This window comes from Ptychodera flava, chromosome 14, assembly GCF_041260155.1.
Source record: "Ptychodera flava strain L36383 chromosome 14, AS_Pfla_20210202, whole genome shotgun sequence".
Classification (NCBI taxonomy): Eukaryota; Metazoa; Hemichordata; class Enteropneusta; family Ptychoderidae; genus Ptychodera; species Ptychodera flava.
The window spans coordinates 24,110,483-24,131,463 of record NC_091941.1 but is presented as its reverse complement, the minus strand read 5'-3'; the positions used below and the strand labels follow the sequence as shown (position 1 = coordinate 24,131,463).

The window sequence follows — 20,981 nt, the reverse complement described above, 5'->3', positions numbered from 1 at the left end:
ATGGAAAGTCTATGAGGAGGAAACTATGAATAATTTTTTTCCGTGTAAAACTAGACAAATGTGTGTATTTATAGATGTTTTTTGATTCACTTTCAAGTTCTTTATTAGACTAGGATCGTTAGAAGTTGATGAGTGTGCAAGAAATCTGATTTTGGAATTTTCACGGAAATGTTGATTACTGTACAGTGGAGTCTATAAAACTATGACTATTTTTTTTTACAATACTAAACTAAATAAATCTGTGCTTTATAGGTGTTTGACAATTTATACAAATGTACTTGATTCAAATAGAGTGTTTAAAAGTTAAGATGTGGACAGCAAAAAGTATTATTTCACTTTTCATGGTACCAGTAGTCTCAGTACAGGTAACTGTTAAATATTTCAATGATAAAACTTGCTTTATCTCTTATATGTAAGTAATAGGAATCGTTCATTGCCCTTAGTGGGCTCAATTTACAAGAAGACAAGCCTGAGAGTTGCCAAGGAAAGATGTTCATGTGACAGATAAATATTCAGATTTACAGTTAAATGACTTCAGAAAACGAAATCATACGAAGAATCATTTTTTTTTCCAGAGTATTTTGAATACAGAAACTGCTTTTTGACGGGACAGATACTTATGAAAATGAAGTGACCCCCTGTGCTTTTTGAAAAATACATGACCCATCCCCTTGCGGTTGCCACCCCCTCTAGATTTGCCGACCCACCCCAGGCCGTAATAACTGAACGCTTCCTAATTTTAACGCTTATTGATATGTAGTCATTCTCTTGATGACGACTTCATTACATGGTGCATATTGACCTCAGGGTGTGTTGATTCGTGGCCGTGTTATTCCGTTACACATTGAAAGATGCATGGATCCTCAACAAAGGACCGTGAACGATACGACGTTATCGCTTACTTGTTGAAGCAAATGACACAGCCGAGAGAGAGGTATCTTTGAACGCTTAAGCGAAACGTTACAATGATGACATGATGGTCCACAAGCTGACGCTGGAGACGCTGTTGCATCCAAATAGGTATGCATGCTAAAGTGTGACACGACCTTCCCTTTAAAATGAGTGAATACACTCATACTATAATACTTAATGATAATAACTTTGAATACTAATTAAGTATAACAAAGGTGGATGATGCACATTGACTTTAAATCATCAGTATGATTAAGTAGGGATATGGTGTTACCGTGAATATCATGAACCCGACACATGGACCACGGTCACCTGTGTTCTAAAATTCAGCTCTGCGCCTCTACGCCCCATAGACCTGTGTACATATACATGCCCGAGTCTTCTTCTCAGGCATGTGTACACACACGTCTATGGTGCGCATAGGCCCAGAGCGGAATTTTAGAACACAGGTGACTGTGCATGGACTTACCAGATTTAGGATACGTCAGGACGAGTATGTCGTCTGATCGAACCTTAAAGTTCCTGACCTTGTCAACGTCAATGGCAAACCCGGAGTTTTCGATCGTCTCGGCGTCAACCATCGTAATTTATATAAAGTTGATCGTCGACGACAATAAGACTTTCTGCAGCTAGTTGCACCAATAATAAGGGGCGGTTAATAGTATTGGGTGTGCGCTATGTGCTGGTTCCGCTTCGTTGAACACGCGCATGCAGCTTTGTTGTGCAAGCTTACGTCACTATGGGCTCTTATACATTATACAGCAAGTGACAGAAGTGAGTGTCGGGCTATAGACAATGCATAGAATATTGAACGCTCACCTTGAAAGGTCCCATGAAAAGGCTGTCCAACCCTAACCCGTCAGCGGTTGTGATTGACCTTTCATGAATAATGCATTAAAGAGTCATGTCATACCCGAAGCCGGGAACCTTTCAAACTTTCCTCGGGTGATGTTTTCTTACATCGTGTTTTGCATTGATGCGAAATGTGAACTACGCGCGAAGTCTTGTTCCTTCGCAAGAAGCGCGCAGGCAACTTGACTAGACTCAATAAAGGTGCGGGATTGCTCGATTGCTGGATTGCCAAAATAGCCAGCTTACAGATATTTAGCAGCTATTCAGCTACGAGGGTTTATTGCCTCGACACTCAGGATATTAGCAGCTATTCAGCTATTACAGTTGGATGACCAAAATAGCCGACTTTGACATATTTAGTAACTATTCAGCTACAAGGGTTTGTAGCAAAGACTCAAAGGGTAACTAGCAGTTATTCCTACAGCTCCTATGTTTGGGACCTCATGATGAAAACAATAATAGCTGCTTCGCTGATGATGAGCAGCTATTCAACTATTCTGCCTTGATACTAAAAACCCTAGGTATTCAGCTATTCAAGCTAATAACCGTTTTAGCCACTATTAGCCAATATTAGCGGGCTATCGGCTATTTTCTTATCAATTTGATTCACGCAAAAAATTTTCCTTTCTTTCTGTATTAATATTTTGCCTTGCCTACAAACCTATACTATCATCATTCCCGCTTGCACACGCCGAAAGGTGACATACTTTTCGTATTTGAATCTGATTTTATTGCATTTTCAACATTTGTTTACGAACTTCCGGAAACTACACTTTTTTAACTCAAGAAGTTTCGTAATGCGAATACTCTTGCAATGCGGCACCTGTTTGTCATATCTTACTTATTTACACCAATTATTCCCTGGGATCTCGAAACTGCGCATCCGTTTTCCACATATACTTACTGGTCGAGGTTCTTTGTCTGATTTACTACCTTTTTAACCAGTCATTTTTGTTTGTCGCTGGGGTGCCACTAAACATGACCAAGTTCACTGTAAGCTTTTGACCAAGGCTACCCTTCGGCAACGAAATAATTACCACGTTCGCAATTTCCTCCGCAAAGCCCGGCCCGACATGTACAGTGTCATACAAAATACAATAAGATATATTTGTCAAGCAGCCCGACATTTGACATTACTTTCTCGGTTCTACCCATATTCTCGCACATCATTAATTTACGTCATTTATTCAGTAATACTTCTGTAACCTTCGTAGCTCTATGATGATTATTACATACGATTGTGTAACTTCCTGTAGCTTTATATAAGGGCTGTGGTCGTCGGAACGGCCCTCAAAGGTCGCTAGGGACCCCTGCGACCAATATAAACACTGCATCCAAGCTACGTTGGCGACTGATGAAAGTTAAAAAATGTTGGTCTTAATGGTACATCGTAAAATTTAAATGTTGCAGCTATTTTGACATGATGCATCTATATAAAGTGCATGAAATACATTGTTTGTAAACAAGAAAGTTGCACATGCGCAGTTCCGACGACCACTTCCCTTTAAGTACTGTCAGTTGTGGCGCAGACAAGGAGAAAACTCTTGTCTGTGGTTGTCGTGGTAAGTCTTCTACAGATAGATTTTGTGTTCAGCCGCCGAAAGACATGCATATTTGCATATTTACGTCTCTGAACAAATATATTGCAAAACAGGTAATTTAATCAAGCCTCTGCGTGAATGTCCTATACATGTAACCACATGAAACCTTTTCAAACAGAGACTAATTGACTATAAATGCTATACCGTTAAACCAGCCCTGTGACTTTATATTACTTTCTTGTTTCAACAAATCGCAAGTTTCTACTGATTATTTCATTTTACAACAAAATTTTTCATGCCGTGATAGAAATTCTCACTACGTACACTTTGTGATTTCTTTCGCTCTGTCGTGGTTAGTAGAAACTTACACCCGCATAAATGAAAGCTATTCCATATAGAACTCAATACAACGTTCTACATGTTCTAGCACAGACAAGGAATTTTCTGTGCCTCTTGGTTCTACAATATTATTCGGTTTATTCATGAGACCTCTTTTATGACCAAATAGGTAAAATTCGTAACTTCCTTCTCACACGTGTCCTCTGTCTTGCTGATAGCCAGCTAATAGCCGGCTAATAATATAGCTTAAATAGCTGAATAGCCAGCCCTTCTAAGAAGTCACCACTGCTTATATAGCTGGTAGCCAGCTAATTGCTAGCTGAAAACGGCTAATAGCTGCTAAAAACTTCCCGAGGAAATTCAGAAAAAGTCAACAACGATCGTACCAGTAAGGTATGCATCCGATAACTTGTAATCAAGTGAAAACTTTATTCACTCCGTAGCTTTAAAAATAGTCCCACCAGTGGAAGACTAAAAGAAGACTGAAAAGGTTTGAGAGTCCGACTATCTGTCACCAGGGTCCATTCTACCTTAAAGATGAGCAATAACGGTAATGGTGACAGCAACAATTACTTTTCAATCATTGCTTGTCCAAAATCTGTATTTCTCGTTCACTGTCGTGATAGGAAACTCGGGCAACATAAACTTTTAAAAAGGTTATCATATGAAATTTAGATCAGTGTATTTATATATACTTTTAGCTTTCAAACCAATCCATGCCTCAATCTCCCTCTAAAACCCCGTGGTAAAACATACATACGCTTACACAGGGCCACTATACAATTCGGAAGCCGAAGGAGTAAAAAACAAAGAGGCAAACTAGGAAAAACCGTTCCACAAACGTGGCATCAAAGACGAGAAGTTGACCCGTCGCTATGGAAACACGCTGAAACCAGCCCCAGTCCGAGGAAGACGTGCCTTGACTTGATTGTGGCACGACTGCTAGTGTCATGTACACGAGCATGCACTCATTTTCATAATTAAACTACATCAAAGTCATTTTCCTTCCTTTTCGAGGTGCTGCTGAGGCTTTTCCATTTTCAGATGTTTAATACCGAGAAATGAAAATAATATCGAGGTGTATGGATAAAAATATTTCCACAATTGACTCGTTTTCTCCTCAGTTTCTGGTGACTTCCCCGGAAGCTTTCGAATGAAATTCATACCCGAAATTATCTAGACATTTTTGGCTGGTTCCTTTTCGGCCAAATTGTTGTCAAAACAGTCGAGGCCAAAAGATTTTACGCTCATCCTTTTTGACAACTAAGATAACAGTTATTGATATTTTGAATTTAAAAAGTGAAAAAAATCAGTTTCCGGTAAAAAAATGTGAAGTCATTGGTCGGTAATCGTTGGTTTCAAGCATTCTCCTATCACGTGAAATGAAAATAAAACTTAGTAGTTTGACATATGTTTGTCTCACTTACAATCACGTGACTGGGTCACTTTGACAGAGCAAATAACGTGACCATAGTCACTGTCAGTTTTGGAAGCTGTAGTCATCAAATCGCCCTGTAAAGAGAAAAGTAAGACATAAACTGCCAATCAAATCGAAGGAATTTTATCGAAAAAAATTCTAAAAAATATTATTTTATTGTCTTTCATAATTCTGAACTTTAACCCTTTAAAATAAATTCCTGGTTTTTTTTTCTATTTTTTCAACTTAATATGTTTTACGCATCAATTCTATTGAGAGAAAAAGGAAAGCCAAGATGAGCAAAATGAAAACGGAACTCTTACTTTCGCAGAAATTACCAAATCACAAAGGTATCCAACTGTAACTGTAATATCACTTTTCCTACATATTCACTTTTTTAATGCATTATTTTCCTTTAGAAAAGGTTCAATGCGCTCTTCGTTTAACATCTTTGATTTATATATTGCTAAGACTGCCATATTTATCACTATAATCATCTCATTTAACCTATCAAATTCTATCATATAACTATTGTTTCCAAAATATTGGAAATTTGTTTTCCAAGCCACATTTATAAGATCATTCACTGTTTGCCCGAACTGCGATGTAACGATACATTTAAACAGAAAGTCCTCGAAATCGTCTTTAGCATGACATGCATCAAACTCAAAATAATATGCTATTCTCCAGCTTCATTAATTATAACCATGTGGGAACTTATCATGCAGCGTAAAATAATTAAACTGTTCAATTTTCTTTACACATACCACTATCAGCTTGAAGAATCATCCTATGTATACGTCGCCCCACAACGGCTTTCCTAAATTCTACTTACATAGGATTTTTCCATTTTTACCATGACAAAATTATTATAGAACTCTTTACACCGGCAGCCTGAGTGTAATATATTTCTACAAGTGCCATCATCACATCATATCAACATGTGTGCATTTTGTGTCTGTTTACACGTATCCTTCTTTTTGCTTTTTCTATTACCTCATACTTAGATTTCCATACTCTTCATTGTGTTAAACCACTTTCTTTTACAGTTCAACATCTCAAATAAATTTGAAGGTGAGGTAAAGTTTCCACTTTTAAAGGCGCCTGTGATGTGAAGTAATCTAGAATCAATCAATTCTTTGAAAAACAGAACCCTGTATAATTTCTTAGCTTTGATTCCCTACATGCATGTTTCTCTATATGCTGTTTGGTATTAACTTTATTTGAACCTACCTTCCTTTCTCACCATTTGCCAGCCAGCTAAACAAAAATTCTTTGTAAGGGTAAATCTTTCGCTATAATATTTAACCGAGATTGTCTAAATTATATGAAAATAAAATAGTGTTGTCCCCAAATTTACTCAAGTGAGACTCAAGATCGGTTTTAACATTTCATCATAAGTATTGATAATTATCGATACCCGTTAATTTACATAGGTCTTCAAGAGAACACGATAACACACAAGAGAACACGATAACACAAAACCGCCGATCAAATCGAAGAATTACGTAATGTGGGTTTGCGGTTTTCCGTTGCACCTCCTGTACGAAATTTGATTTCGTCACGTGCATTCACAACGTCAAAGAGAGGGGTGAAAGTTAAAAGTGAAGCATAATTGCTCAACTTCATTTGTGTATTGACGAAAAATTCCAATCGATGTCGAGTCGTATTCACTGACAAATGGAAAGCAGAAAGAGTTTTAACGGAAACTACCCCAGAACAATTTAGCGATCCACATCCACGGCCGATGACATCATACGAGTCATTCGCCGTCTCACCTGATTAACAGTCTAATCACGACACCTAAAGTAAAATAGCGCCGGCATACAGCGATAGATTACAAGTTCGTCGTCCATGATACTGTTGAGACATTTAGAGTATACAAAAATTCACATTAAATTCTAGGTGTCGTGGAGATTTCTTTTTGATAATGAAGACGGAACGGTAAGCATGGTTGGGTCACATTCTCCTTAAAACTGTAACTGACAGTTGCGACTGAGAAATTGATAGACGTTTCCAAAAACGTTTAACTTGACTTTGAAAATAGTAAGACTTTTGATACCAGTTCTGCTACATATATAGCAAAGTTTCTTTCCCCGCGTTCACGTTTGAACAATTTTACTCTTCTCAAATGTCTGAGGTTGTGATCCCTGTAAATGTCATTCTGCAAAGACTGTCGAGAACGCTCGAGAGGCAGAACTTCTTATCACATTTGACCGTTCGGTGTTTTAGGGATTAGACGGAGAATATACGGGAAGGAAGGGCCGGTGTTTTTCAAAATGCCACTGCGCAAAAAATAGTGACTCTTTAGAAGTGTTTGCAATAAAACACCTGACCCTCCCCACTTTTCATCAGTGACCCCGCCCCCCCGTGTGTGCAGTCCCGATCGATGTCTTGATTGATATATAATTTCTCATTTGACCTATGCAAGGTTCCAATTAATTCAATTAAAAAGAGATCACGTTTCACAATAAATAATTATATCAATTAATGAAGTACAATTGGTTATTCAAAATTACAAGGGACAGTAACTCTAATGTTTACCTTCATTTATAGTTTGGCTTATAATTGTACTTGCCAAGGAACTTTCTACAGCCAAAAAGTCATTATTTAACAACATATTCATATAAATGCACAGATATAGCAAGTTTTGTCGTGGAAAATGTTTCAAAGTCAACGTCTAGCTAGATTACCATGAGAAGTTAATTATTATTTTTGGATGAAGCGCCAATATCATATTTGTTCTCTCTGTTTTAATCAAGTACATTTAACACGATTGGAACTAATTTGGGATAATTGCATGGTGAAGTAATGTCAATTTAATATGCAAATGTAAGCTCATCTGCTTTTCTTTTTAAGTTACACACTTGTTTTTATGAGTAATTTATAATATTACAACATTCAGCTGTAGGACATCTAACACTTTTGAGAAATTTGAGAAATATAAAGATCCAATTATCCCAAATTAGTTCCAATCGTGTTATTTATACCAAACGTCTATAAATTCAAACATATTGTTAGTTTTACATTGGAAAAAAAATTTCATGGTTTTCTCATAGACTACCATGTATAGTGGATGAACATATTCGGTAAAATTACAAAATAATATTTCTTCTGCACATATGCACTTGTAATCAATCTATTCAAATGAATTGCATTTATATCAATCGTGAAACAACTATACATCCACATTATTGCTACTTTTGTACTGGAAAAAACATTGTTCACAGTTTTCTCATAGACTGCCATGCAATAGTGACTCAATATTTCCTTAGGAGCATGGTTCCTGTCTGAAAGTTGAAAGTTCGTCCGATTTATCGATGTTAAAAAGAAGTGTGCTCTGCTAACGTCTTCATGGAGACTTTGTTCTTCTGCGTTTGCTACAAGGCTCCTCGTTTGGCCGCCACCGACCTTTACCGCGCCCTCAGGTTACCATTACCATATTGTGAGGACAGTTTGTCCCTTTGACGCCGCGCAGAACTAGATATAGAATCTAGACAGACAGACAAACAGAGACAGACAAACAGACTGACAGACAGACATGTAGACTGACCCGATCACGGTCCTTTCTGACACAATCTCTCAATCACTGTTTCTGACCTATGATAGAGGTCTAATGGTGGACAACGCGTGTCTACCAGTTTCTCACCTTTGAAATTATTTAGCGGCGTTGCACTGTTGGTTCATTTCTCTTACAACTGAACGAAAATGTCTCTCCTTATTTTTGTCAATACTCGGTCAGTCATCAACTGCCGCCTTCACACATATGAAAGACACTCGTCGTAAAAGATTTCAGAAATCTGCGTAGTAAGTATATATATTGCTCCAGTCTTAGTTGCAAGTTCCCTTTAAAGGTTAAAACAGGTTTGTCTGTTCAGGTTTTATTAATATATCCATGCAATGTAGGTTAGTTCAACTGAAAATGAAATAAAAATCCTAGAATAATCATACCCATACAAACAACCTCAGCTGTAAGCTTACAAGTTAAATAGAAATACCCGTGTGTTTGGTTTTCCCCATCAAAGGAAAACAAATGCAAGGGACACCCCTGTACTTTGAATGTAATGCCATTTGTCATGTTATTGTGACCCAATTCCTTGAAATGAATATTCTGAATTCGGAGAAGGAGAAAGCGAAAGAAAGTGTGATGGCATTTCGACGAAATTGGAGACGTGTGCAAAACAGTTTTGCTGCAATTGGGTGTAGGTCACGAAACACAAGTAGCGATTGGCTGGGCATGGGTGAGGGTACTATCGACTGTCAGTCACGCAGACTTTTCAGTCGTTTTTTCCTATCTTTACAGGACGGAGCACTTGAAAATGGCATCGCCAAACGCTGAGAACGCGTTGGACGAAGCAGCTTTGCAGAGAGAGCTGTCGTGTCCTCTCTGCTACGAGCTGTTCAGTGTTCCTATTATCCTGAAGTGTAACCACACCTTTTGCAAAAAATGCCTGGAAGTCGACTTCAAAAAGCGCATCGAAGGCGCAGACAAGTCGAAAGGCGACGGCGACTCTCCGCCAAAGATGACATGCCCTACATGCGAAAAAGAGGTCACTGTAGAATCCAAATGCTTCAATGGATTTCCTAAAGACTATCTGCTGGTCAGAATAATCGAGAACTACAAGGCGTCGTGTTCTCGGGATGGCAAAAAGGTGAAGCACAAGGAAGAAGTGGTTTGGTGCAGCGTCTGTGAGAAAGAGCCCCGCAAGGCCGTGAAGACTTGCACCGTATGCAAGCTCTCCTACTGCGACAAGTGCCTCACGGTGTTCCATCCGAACAACCGCGGCGGATTTGCCTCACACCAGATGGTGACCGCTACCAACGACCCTGTACCCGGTCTGATTAGTTGCCCGATGCACGAAGGCGAACAGCTTAAACTGTTCTGCTCTTCGTGTCGTACACCAATCTGCTATTTGTGCGATAGATTTGGCGGTCATCAGAGCCACAGCGTTGCCGAACTAAAGACCGTTTCTCAGCAAGAAAAGGTAGGATAATTATAATATTCAACTTGCCATCGCGACAGCAGGTCAAGGTGAATATGTCAATCGCATGGCTATGGCTGGTCTTCTGATATATTTCACTTATTTCTAATCCGTCAGCAGTTTACACTCAGTTCTTGCTCAATTCTGAAAATCATATTGAAATGCCAAATCGTCAACTTGTGAACACAATCTTTATGTGTGTGATGTTGAAACTGAGCTTCAGTCCGGAATAGAATTCATATTTCTCAATAATAACATTGCATTTCGTAAACAATGCATCGTTTTTTGAAGGCAAGTGCTTGTTTATTTCAAAATACATCGGCGAGTACAAGAGAGCATAACAACAACAAATCATAAATTGAGGCTATTGCCCCCGTTAATGTAACACGAGTGAAGTGGACACGTCGACAGGTTCCGATGGCAATGACCGCGGCGGGGATCGATGTCGTGATCGCGCCAGCAGAATGGCACATGTGACGTATCCTGGACGCCTTGTTTGGTTTTGTTCGTATGTGCCTCGAAAGTGAAAGACTAACATGTAAACTTTTACCAAAACTTTCCTAAATGAAACGTTCAACTATTCCCTTACCAAATCAAGAATAAAAATCAAGAGTCACCGTGCAAAATTTGGTACTTGTGGAGGAAAATAAAAGTTTCGATTCGGGTAAACATTTTTCTTACACAAGAGCTTTAAGACGATCCCCACAAGTGATATACAAGAGGTACACTAGAAAAGAACTAAAAAGTTGAGAACCCGAATATCTGTCCCAGGGGCGCATTCTAACATAAAAGAAGGTAAGCTGGTAACAGATGAGCATCCATTTGCATCTGAAGTAATATGTCAAAATGCATAAATAAGCACAACAAACAATTTGAAACAAATTTTACAAAAAGTTCAGTTAGTCGGAATGATGAAAAGTATCAACAAAACACAGAGGTATGTTTTCCTTCCAGGGTATTGAAAAGATGGTATCAAGGTGAAAGCTTGACCTTGAGTTCGTATACATAGGTAGAAATTTTCTTAAACAGTTAAAAGTAACACACGATTAACAGCGCGACGCTGATATTCTGCAATTTGAGGATTTGCCCTCAACGGTCTGATCGAGCGAGGCAAGACTCATCTATGCAGGGCAAATGTTGAGGGCGCACGACGGTTAGATCATCATAGTGGGGCATATACTTAAATGTTGAAACGAGGACATACATGTACATATCATCTTTCATTAAATATGATCAAAGGTCAATTTACAAAATGAAATATCTTAGGCGATCATATCAATGACCAGTTTAAATAAAGGAAAATAATTTTAGTTTACAGGAGGCTGAAATTGGCAAATAGAAGTGGACATACACAAAAGTTACTGGATTACATCCGAAACTCATCGGATCAAACACACACATCGAGGAAAGATTAAGCATCCTTGACTCCCAAAAATCTGTATGTTAACTAAGAAAGATGTCAAAACTTCGTCCCTGTACAGGATATTGGTGTCAACCTTGGCTTGAAATTCGATGTAAATTATTTTTTAGTATGACTAATGAGAGTTAGCACGATTGCATACGCTCCAAACGCAAAGTGGCTGATGCATCAAGTTTTTAAGAGTGATAACCTTATTTTTAACTCATTGAAAACTGGGTTTCTTGCCCCTTTGCCAATACATTGTGAAGATCAATGTCTTACATGACGATAAGAGCAAAGGGCAATAATGAAACCCTTTCCAATGTTTTTCCATGACAAACAAACGCACAGACTGACGGCCATTTTCTTATGTAGGAGTTTCTTATGACTGGAGCACAAGGCCTCGCCGAAAAGAACCAAGCGCTTCACGACTTCACCAAACAGCTGGAAGAAATCATTGAAAAAATCGAGGTAAGATATGTTCCTTCACTTATGTATTACACTTCATTAACGAGCCAAACCGTTTATTGACTGTTTCAGTATATTGATCGGCATCAACCATGATGGGTCGCGTTTCATGATATTCTAATACGTGCATTTCAGGACGGTGGGAAAGACATGGAAGCCAAGGTGAAAAAGGAATTCGCCGAACTGCATAAAGCCGTCGACGCGGCAGAAAAGAGGGCTTTTAAGGAGATTTTGATCAACACTGCGGCGAAAGTGTGTCCACTACGGGATCAAAAAAAGGCATGTCTGAAACTTTTGGATGAAAACAGTGGGACAGTACAACTTATACGCCAGGCTGCGGAAATTCAAGACATCGAGCCCTTTCTCTTGGTGAGATTATTGTCATAGTTACTCAAACGATATTTCTGTTTGGAAGTTGAAATTTCTCGCGCTTACTGCGTAGCTAACTATACGAATCTGGTCTCGCTATCACTTTATTACGAGTACAGTCCCGCTATTTAAAGTTGCCAAGCTGTTGCCCTTCGTCTTTGAGAGCTGGCGGGTGGATGGCCTGAATGCACAGAGCTACTGGGCCAAAAAGTTAAGCAATCTGTAGCCAACACATGTCATTATATTCACGGCAAAGACTACAGCTCCAAATACACTTGACCGCTGTGTTAGAGATTTGGCATTCTCTGCAGGGAGGCGGATCGTATATGTATATGCTATATGCTATATCTAATGCTCTGGGACTGCTCTCTCTCCGCCGTTAAGTTACAATTGCCCGATATTCTACGCACGGCTGCCAGTTTAAAATAAAGAGAGAAAATAGTAGAAATTTTAGTTCCATTTTGCAGCATTTAGCAAAGAGATACTCGCGTAGTACACAAGAAAAGTATAAATGTCTGGAGGTAATACACTTTCACCTCCCTCTTAAAGATGCTGCGCTATATTAGCGCATTCAGCTATTGTAGAAAGAGACCCATGGCTTAATTACGACAATTTGTGAAGTAAAAAATCTATATTTTTATTCTAACCATCCCTGCGACGATCCCAATGGTGCATACACAATGTTTGGAACGACTGTCCGACACAGCCTAACCTAACCTATTGTTATTTATTGTTTGTGTTCGCAGAGAACGGCATATCTACGGGACAGGTAAGATAAAATAGAAAATCGCCAAATCATGTATGTATGTATGTATGTATGTATGTATGTATGTATGTATGTATGTATGTATGTATGTATGTAGATGCGTAGGGTTACTTATATTATTCGGTGATAAGATACTTGGAATGCGGTAGAAAATCCAGATATAGAACATTTTATGCATACAAAGGGACCAAATCGGCCGATTAATAATAATAATTCGACATCGAAAAGTGATCACTATCATCATAGTGTTATGAAACGATGCAGATCTATTGCAATTTCAGAGGACTCTACGGTTTCGTCTCTTTGTGGAGACCAAGGAGATATAACATTTCTTGTCAATGATAACGTCGAGCGCCGCTATATCTTTTGTCCATTAAAATGTATCAATATTGCGGCCTTTAACTCCTAAAAACGATATTTTACAAAGCATCGAGCGGACAAGAATCAAGTGAAGTAGAATGCGTCTGCGGAACATCAGGTTTATGGCGTCCAATCCATGCCAAAATTACTACTTGATTTTACAACACAACATGCCATCCGAATTCTATTTTACAATTCAACATGCTATTTCACAACACAACATGCCATTCCGAATTCTATTTTACAATTCAACATGCTATTTCACAACACAACATGCACTTCCAAATCCTATTTTACAACTCAACATGCTATTTCACAACACAACATGCACTTCCAAATCCTATTTTACAACTCAACATGCTCTTCCCAATTTCATTTGACAACACATCATGCACTTCCAAATCCTATTTTACAACTCAACATGCTCTTCCCAATTTCATTTGACAACACATCATGCACTTCCAAATCCTATTTTACAACTCAACATGCTCTTCCCAATTTCATTTGACAACACATCATGCACTTCCAAATCCTATTTTACAACTCAACATGCTCTTCCCAATTTCATTTGACAACACATCATGCACTTCCAAATCCTATTTCACAATTCAACATCCCATTCTAAAGCTAGCTCTGCGGAGCAGGGCAGTGTTACTGGCTATTGAACAAGATTCAAAATGGCGGACGCGAAATGGTCCCCTCGCACAGAGAGAGAAATGCGAACTTTGCACAAGTCTAAAAACGCAGCTTAGCACATTGTGTATCTAAACAAAATGAGCGTGCTCGAAAACTAGGATCGATCACGATTATAAATTAAAATTGGCTGTTTTTGGAAAAGAAACTGCGCGCTGCAATCAGCAGTTTTGTCTATTGTGCACCGTGCGTGGGAGGCTTATCGTGAAAGACCGAGATTTACTATATGGCGCATCTGATACGGATATGGTCCCATCGCATAGAGAGATGAAAATAGGCTTTGTGTAAGTTCAAAAGCACAGCTTAGCTCATCGTGCATCTAGACAAGTTGAGCGTGCTCAAAATAGGAGATCGATCACGATTTTGGGTGAAAAAACCGATTGTTTTCGGTGGAGAAACTGCGCGTTGCAACCAGTGGTTGGTTTTGCCTATGGCGGTCAGCAGGGCTGTGGTGGGAGGCCTTTAGCCGGCAAGGGGTGGACCATTGGGGAGTGGAAAATTTTGAAAAAAAAATTCCCCACAAATTTCAATAAAAATAATCAGCCAAAGAAACTTGAGAAAAACAGATGACGCACTTAGGTAAAAGGAAAAAAAAATCCGTCAAAAGTTTCTGAAACATTTTTATTTTAGTCTGCATCAGATAGGCCTATACTATGATTCTTTGGCCAAGAGGGGGGGAGGGGAGATCTGAAGGGTATAATCGTGGCCAGTAAATGAAGTAACTTTTTTATTTTATAACTTTTTGTTCTGTTTATCATATTTTTTCTTTCACTGAAGTTTGGCATCGTAAAGTAATTCGAGATATAAGATAATGTAAAAATCATATCTGTGATATCGATTGTTAACAACTGTATTGTGGGTCTTTACACTATGATTAATTAACAAGAATTCAACAATTCAGGCAGCTTGCATCGGTACATAAAATGGGAAATATTCACCAACCATATGACAACAATCACTTTCTTTGTATTTCACTATTCAACGAAACTGATTTCCATTGTAATGTTTAAACTTTATTTTACAATTAAACATTACAAATCGTATTTTCTTTTCAAAATTTCATTTGTACACTTGTCTTGACGGTTGAATACCGTGCGTGTGAAATGCAATAGTGCAGAAGAATACGGATAGCGACATTACAGCGACCTCTATCGGTTGTTATCCACACAGTCTTTCTCGCGAAGTCCGTTCCAACAGAGCTTTGACCCTTGTCTGGCCCCATATTCGTATTTTACATCTCCGCTTGCTGAGGCTTAGTTGATGATAAACAGAACCAAAAAAGTTATAAAATAAAAAAGTTACTCCATTTACTGGCCACGATTATACCCTTCAGATCTCCCCTCCACCCCCTTCTTGGCCAAAGAATCATAGTATATCTGATGCAGACTAAAATAAAAATGTTTCAGAAAGTAACTTTTGACGGATTTTTTTCCTTTTACCTAAGTGCGTCATCTGTTTTTCTCAAGTTTCTTTGGCTGACTATTTTTATTGAAATTTGTGGGGAAATTTTTTGTCGAAAATTTTCCACTCACCAATGGTCCACCCCTTGCCGGCTAAAGGCCTCCCACCACAGCCTGCTGACCGCCATAGGCAAAACCAACCACTGGTTGCAACGCGCAGTTTCTCCACCGAAAACAATCGGTTTTTTTCACCCAAATCGTGATCGATCTCCTATTTTGAGCACGCTCAACTTGTCTAGATGCACGATGAGCTAAGCTGTGCTTTTGAACTTACACAAAGCCTATTTCATCTCTCTATGCGATGGGACCATATCCGTATCAGATGCGCCATGTATAGTAAATCTCGGTCTTTCACGATAAGCCTCCCACGCACGGTGCACAATAGACAAAACTGCTGATTGCAGCGCGCAGTTTCTTTTCCAAAAACAGCCAATTTTTCATTTATAATCGTGATCGATCCTAGTTTTCGAGCACGCTCATTTGTTTAGATACACAATGTGCTAAGCTGCGTTTTTAGACTTGTGCAAAGTTCGCATTTCTCTCTCTGTGCGAGGGGACCATTTCGCGTCCGCCATTTTGAATCTTGTTCGATAGCCAGTAACACTGCCCTGCTCCGCAGAGCTAGCTTTAGAATGGGATGTTGAATTGTGAAATAGGATTTGGAAGTGCATGATGTGTTGTCAAATGAAATTGGGAAGAGCATGTTGAGTTGTAAAATAGGATTTGGAAGTGCATGATGTGTTGTCAAATGAAATTGGGAAGAGCATGTTGAGTTGTAAAATAGGATTTGGAATGGCATGTTGTGTTGTCAAATGAAATTGGGAAGAGCATGTTGAGTTGTAAAATAGGATTTGGAAGTGCATGATGTGTTGTCAAATGAAATTGGGAAGAGCATGTTGAGTTGTAAAATAGGATTTGGAATGGCATGTTGTGTTGTGAAATAGCATGTTGAGTTGTAAAATAGGATTTGGAAGTGCATGTTGTGTTGTGAAATAGCATGTTGAATTGTAAAATAGAATTCGGAATGGCATGTTGTGTTGTAAAATCAAAGTAGTAATTTTGGCATGGATTGGACACCATATCAGGTTGTCCAATCTCCGATGTTGAATGTATGGGTTTCCACATAATGTGCATCGGTGTGCGCGCATCATTTCTCTGAGTCTGCGGAGTTCCTTCTCTATTCTACCCATACTTGTCATACTATAGGGAACAGTTGTCATGTTCGTACCCACGGCTGAGGGTGGGGGTAGATGTGTCCTGGTCTCAGCACAGGTTTCTTGTTGCTATCGTTCATTTGTATACGTTGAAGTATATGGTATGCCAATAAAGATTTATACTACAAACCTTTTCGTGTCTTGATCTTTTGTTAGCACTGGTTTTGCAAAGATTTCTTTTTCTCCTTCACTCACTCACTGTGTTATGTATTTGCGAATTTTATCACTGTGTTGCGTCTAATAGCTGATGCGTCTGATAGCCTAATGCTCCAAAGCAAGCAAGGGTAAATTACTTATCAAAGCAAGCAAGGGTAAGTGTTACGGAGGAAATTTGTTTCTCAGTGTGGTACGAAGTTCAAACTTTCAGTATAGTACAGAGTTCATTGTGTAACAGTTTAAGTGAACCTACTCTGTGAATTTTACGTAACTTGATTTCATGAAATCTAACAGTTATGTGTTAATTGGGTACTGTGACAAACAACACAAAGTTGATGGTAATTTTGCATATAAGTGTCATCTAATTCACGCATACTCTTAATTGTTGAAACGACAAAAGTTAGTTGAGCAGATGTTCGTATAGGATGATGTCAGCATAAACGGATGTTTGTATGAACAAGTTGAAAGTTTAAGGGTAGACGTTTCTAATAATAATATGTTGTTTTCGCCAGTGTCTAATTAATTTACGAGAGTTCTCCGGAAGAGTAACTTATGAAACAGTTCCACTGATTAAGATTTGTAATTCATTACCCGCTCATTGTTTTTATAGTTGTTTGTTCAATTAAGTTTTACCTTGAATTATTGTAATGGGTTGAATCGCATTTCCATGTATAATTAAGTTAAGGAGTTATATAGTTGGGTGTTAAGTTGATAGAGTAGCCTTTTAACATCAGTGGCTCTTCTGTAAGCATCTTTATCGAAGAAATAAAGATTGTCATTTGTTATCCACAAGCCACTACTCTGGTCGATCTCTGGTATCCTGCTCGTAAGACGATCGAAGTGAGTGTTATAACATAAGTTACTAATCTGTGGAAGCTGTCACCAGTTTATCACTGGCTTTGACAGTCAACAACGAACGCACCAGTGAGGACCGGTATAACGGAGGACATTGCCACCGGTTTGTTCGTTGTTGACTTTAAATGTGTCAAAGTAAATCCGGTGATAATCTGGTGACTGCGCCCACAGACTAGTAACTTATTTTACACTTGCTTGCTTTGGCCATTGGGCAATTACACTCATGATAAAACAGCGTAAGATTATCACAGGACAAATACATGACACTATGACTATGCATGCAGTCATAGCCTGTAGAGAAAACTAGGGTCTATGATACAGTGAAGAGAACAACTTCAACAAGAAATCTTCAGAAAACCAGATAGTATAAATCTACACGTCATACTCCACCGTATTAAAGATAAATGATACAACCAAGAAACCTGCTGCTGAGACCAAGACATCCCTTCCCCTACCCTAACCCCTGGGGACGGATATGGCAATTGTTCCCTATGGTCATACACACTCTGAAGTTCGCCGTTGTAGTCAATTCAAAAGCAACCTGCATATAAAAAATCCTCATCGACTACGACTTTCGCAATACAGTTTTTACAAAACAATTTCTGTTTTTTGGTAGAAAAGATTGATGTATTAATTTACTTATTCGTAAAAAATATTGTACGCGTCTGCAAAACCCATACAATTGTCATGAAAACATACTTGGTGTTTGTTTTATTACTTCCAGATTATCGACCGGGTCGAACAAGTACGGCCCTAACTGTCAAAATCCCGTGAAGAACGAATCATCTGATCCGATGAATCTAAATACACGCACTATCACGAGTAATCTTGATACATTCAACCTAGGATACTTGACAGGTGGGGAGATTTGTTATTTCTCTTCAAGGGGAAAGAAAAGACTCTATAATTGACCACATCACATCAGAACCTGTGGCTAAAATATTCGACATTTACATTTTTTCTAGTTGCTTCGCAATTTGAATTTATTTTTACTTCCCGCTCGAAATAGGAGCCGTGAAATCCACGTATCAGTCCAAAAAAAGGTTGAATTGAAAATATATTTGACTGTACTTGATTTGCTTTGAAGCAACAAGTCAGTCTCACTTCGTCATCTGTAGAGTCATCATTAATCCATTTTTTTTCTTTTGAAATTTTGGACGATTTTCAAGACAGGAGAACAAGGATTGTTCTGTCGATGCTAATCATTCCATCTGATTGCCTACAGCAGACTACAGTGCATTTCACCTAAGTACCGCAACTCAGCGTTTGAGACGGACACAATCCACGTACAAAACACACGATTAGCTTGGGTATCACGGCACATTTCAAAGTCACAGACTCGTAAACCAGCATGGGGTAGCCGCTCTGTCTAGACTGAGAGATAACAGTTGACTAGACTTGATCTACAATGTAACTGTTTCTTCTACAATTTCAGCTAAGAGTTCAAGAGGTGAAGGTATTCTCAACAGAAATTAACTAAAAAAGCAATACATGTAGATCACGTGTATCTCTCAGTCTAGACAGAGCGGCTGCCCCATGCTGGTTTACTGTAATTAATCAATGAGTCGGTGACTTTCAAATGTGTCGTGATACCCAAGCTTATCGTTTGTTTTGTACGTGGATTGTGTCCGTCTCATACGCTGAGTTGCGATACCTAGGTGAAACGCACTGTATTGTCACCATAGACAGTCGACTAACCTTTTAAAAGTAGTCCGCTTCGTCGTAAATCAACGTCCTTCCCTCAAAATTATTGTGTACCAATTACCTCTGCAAAAATTTAAACTGATGTGTTTCCTATTAAGTAAACCTAACACAACATGAAAGAAGAGCTGGCCACCAAAAGGCATCTGTCCTGGACTTTGAGAATACAATTTTTTTGTATTTATTGCTTATTTCAGCTTTGCAATTCAACTTCAATAGCGACACCGCCCATCCAAACTTGCTCATCGACCAAGAGCATTGGAAAACGGTCGAACTGATTGCAGTGCCCCTTGCAACGGTAACATTAAGTTGTAGGATATCCGGGGCCTTCGAAGGACCCTGCTTTGCTGTTCTTGGATCCACCTATTTCAACTATTCCTATGGTAGACTGTTTTGGGAATGCAGCGTATTGGAGAAGGAAAACCTTGAGGATGTTGATGCTAATTATACCATTAGCATGGCAACTCACGCCTACAGGCATCAACGATTAGAAAGCCAATCGTCCTACCCCATTTGTAGCATGAGTCTTACAAAGCGAAACAAAAAGTACAAGTACGCATACAGTTACGATGGAAACATCACGAAAATTATTGAAAAGAAAAAGGCATCTCTTGTGTAAGAGTCACATTCGATCCCAGTGTATCAAGTATCACTTTTGCTGATGGAAGTACACATGAATTGTTACATTTGTTCACAGGCCTCGATATCCATAACTATTCTTGGTTACCAGCTGTTGCTATCTATCATGAAAATTACAAAATTGAACTAAAATAATGTCAGGACGAGAAATAACGACGATATCAAAACAAATCTCGCTGGGTAGTTGTATTTTCGTTTATGATGCATAGGAAGAATCGTAGCATAAAAAATGCATATCGAATCGCTATTTTTTTCGAATTTGCTGATATAATATCTGGTGTTAAAATATGAATAGCAAGCACTATAATCCATGTAGAAAAACCTTGACAGGACAATAGTTGAGGATTTTTATAACAACATATTACTTTTGATTTTTCGTATAAAATACAATACATGTACTGAGGACAGATGATGTTATTTGTTGTTTTTGTGTTCATTGGCTTTACTTTTGGCTTTTATAAACTCTACTGTGTGTTTTTCTATTCCATTTTGACGAGTCTCTTTCTGAACGATTGGAAATGTTTCTCGTGTTATTATTCCCCAGGCTGCGTAATGATAATTCGCTCTTGACAATATTGAATGTGGCCGTCTAACTCCTTGATTGCAGTGGCTGATATGGACATTCTAGTTGTACGTCTTGTTTGTCATTTGTCAAGTGCATAGAACAGTATATCATAATTTATGCAGAGTAGATTACCGGAAAGAGACGATTTTCAGAAAGAGGTACGAAATCAAATTAAAACTAATCATGTTATCAAAGCAATAAATTATACCAGGGTTTTCTTAAGGATATGGTGTGTCAATCTGTTTTCATATTCATTTGTATTGTGCTCTGCCGAGATCTCTCTCACGGACCGT

The 20,981-nt window shown here is 38.6% G+C and overlaps 1 protein-coding gene and 1 long non-coding RNA gene across 2 annotated transcripts; both read left to right on the top strand.

Annotated features, from left to right (window-relative positions):
* Positions 1 to 9,243: 9,243 nt before the first annotated feature.
* LOC139149850 (probable E3 ubiquitin-protein ligase MID2) lies at positions 9,244 to 20,530 on the top strand. The gene is made up of 6 exons (XM_070721853.1): positions 9,244 to 10,046; positions 11,818 to 11,913; positions 12,046 to 12,279; positions 13,026 to 13,048; positions 18,508 to 18,641; positions 19,682 to 20,530. The coding sequence occupies exons 1-6, from the start codon at positions 9,381 to 9,383 to the stop codon at positions 20,101 to 20,103; spliced, it is 1,575 nt and encodes a 524-aa protein (XP_070577954.1). The 5' UTR covers positions 9,244 to 9,380; the 3' UTR covers positions 20,104 to 20,530.
* LOC139149852 (uncharacterized) lies at positions 13,059 to 17,724 on the top strand. Its single transcript, XR_011556156.1, has 2 exons — positions 13,059 to 13,523; positions 16,644 to 17,724. It is a non-coding gene; the product is annotated as an uncharacterized lncRNA (long non-coding RNA).
* Positions 20,531 to 20,981: the final 451 nt, after the last annotated feature.

Excerpts from the sequence above, each read along its gene's own strand:
- LOC139149850 (XM_070721853.1), top strand. The coding sequence starts at position 9,381 with ATGGCATCGCCAAACGCTGAGAACGCGTTGGACGAAGCAGCTTTGCAG. Across the intron at positions 11,914-12,045 it reads AAATCATTGAAAAAATCGAG|GACGGTGGGAAAGACATGGA; the intron begins GTAAGATATGTT and ends CGTGCATTTCAG. Across the intron at positions 13,049-18,507 it reads ACGGCATATCTACGGGACAG|ATTATCGACCGGGTCGAACA; the intron begins GTAAGATAAAAT and ends TATTACTTCCAG.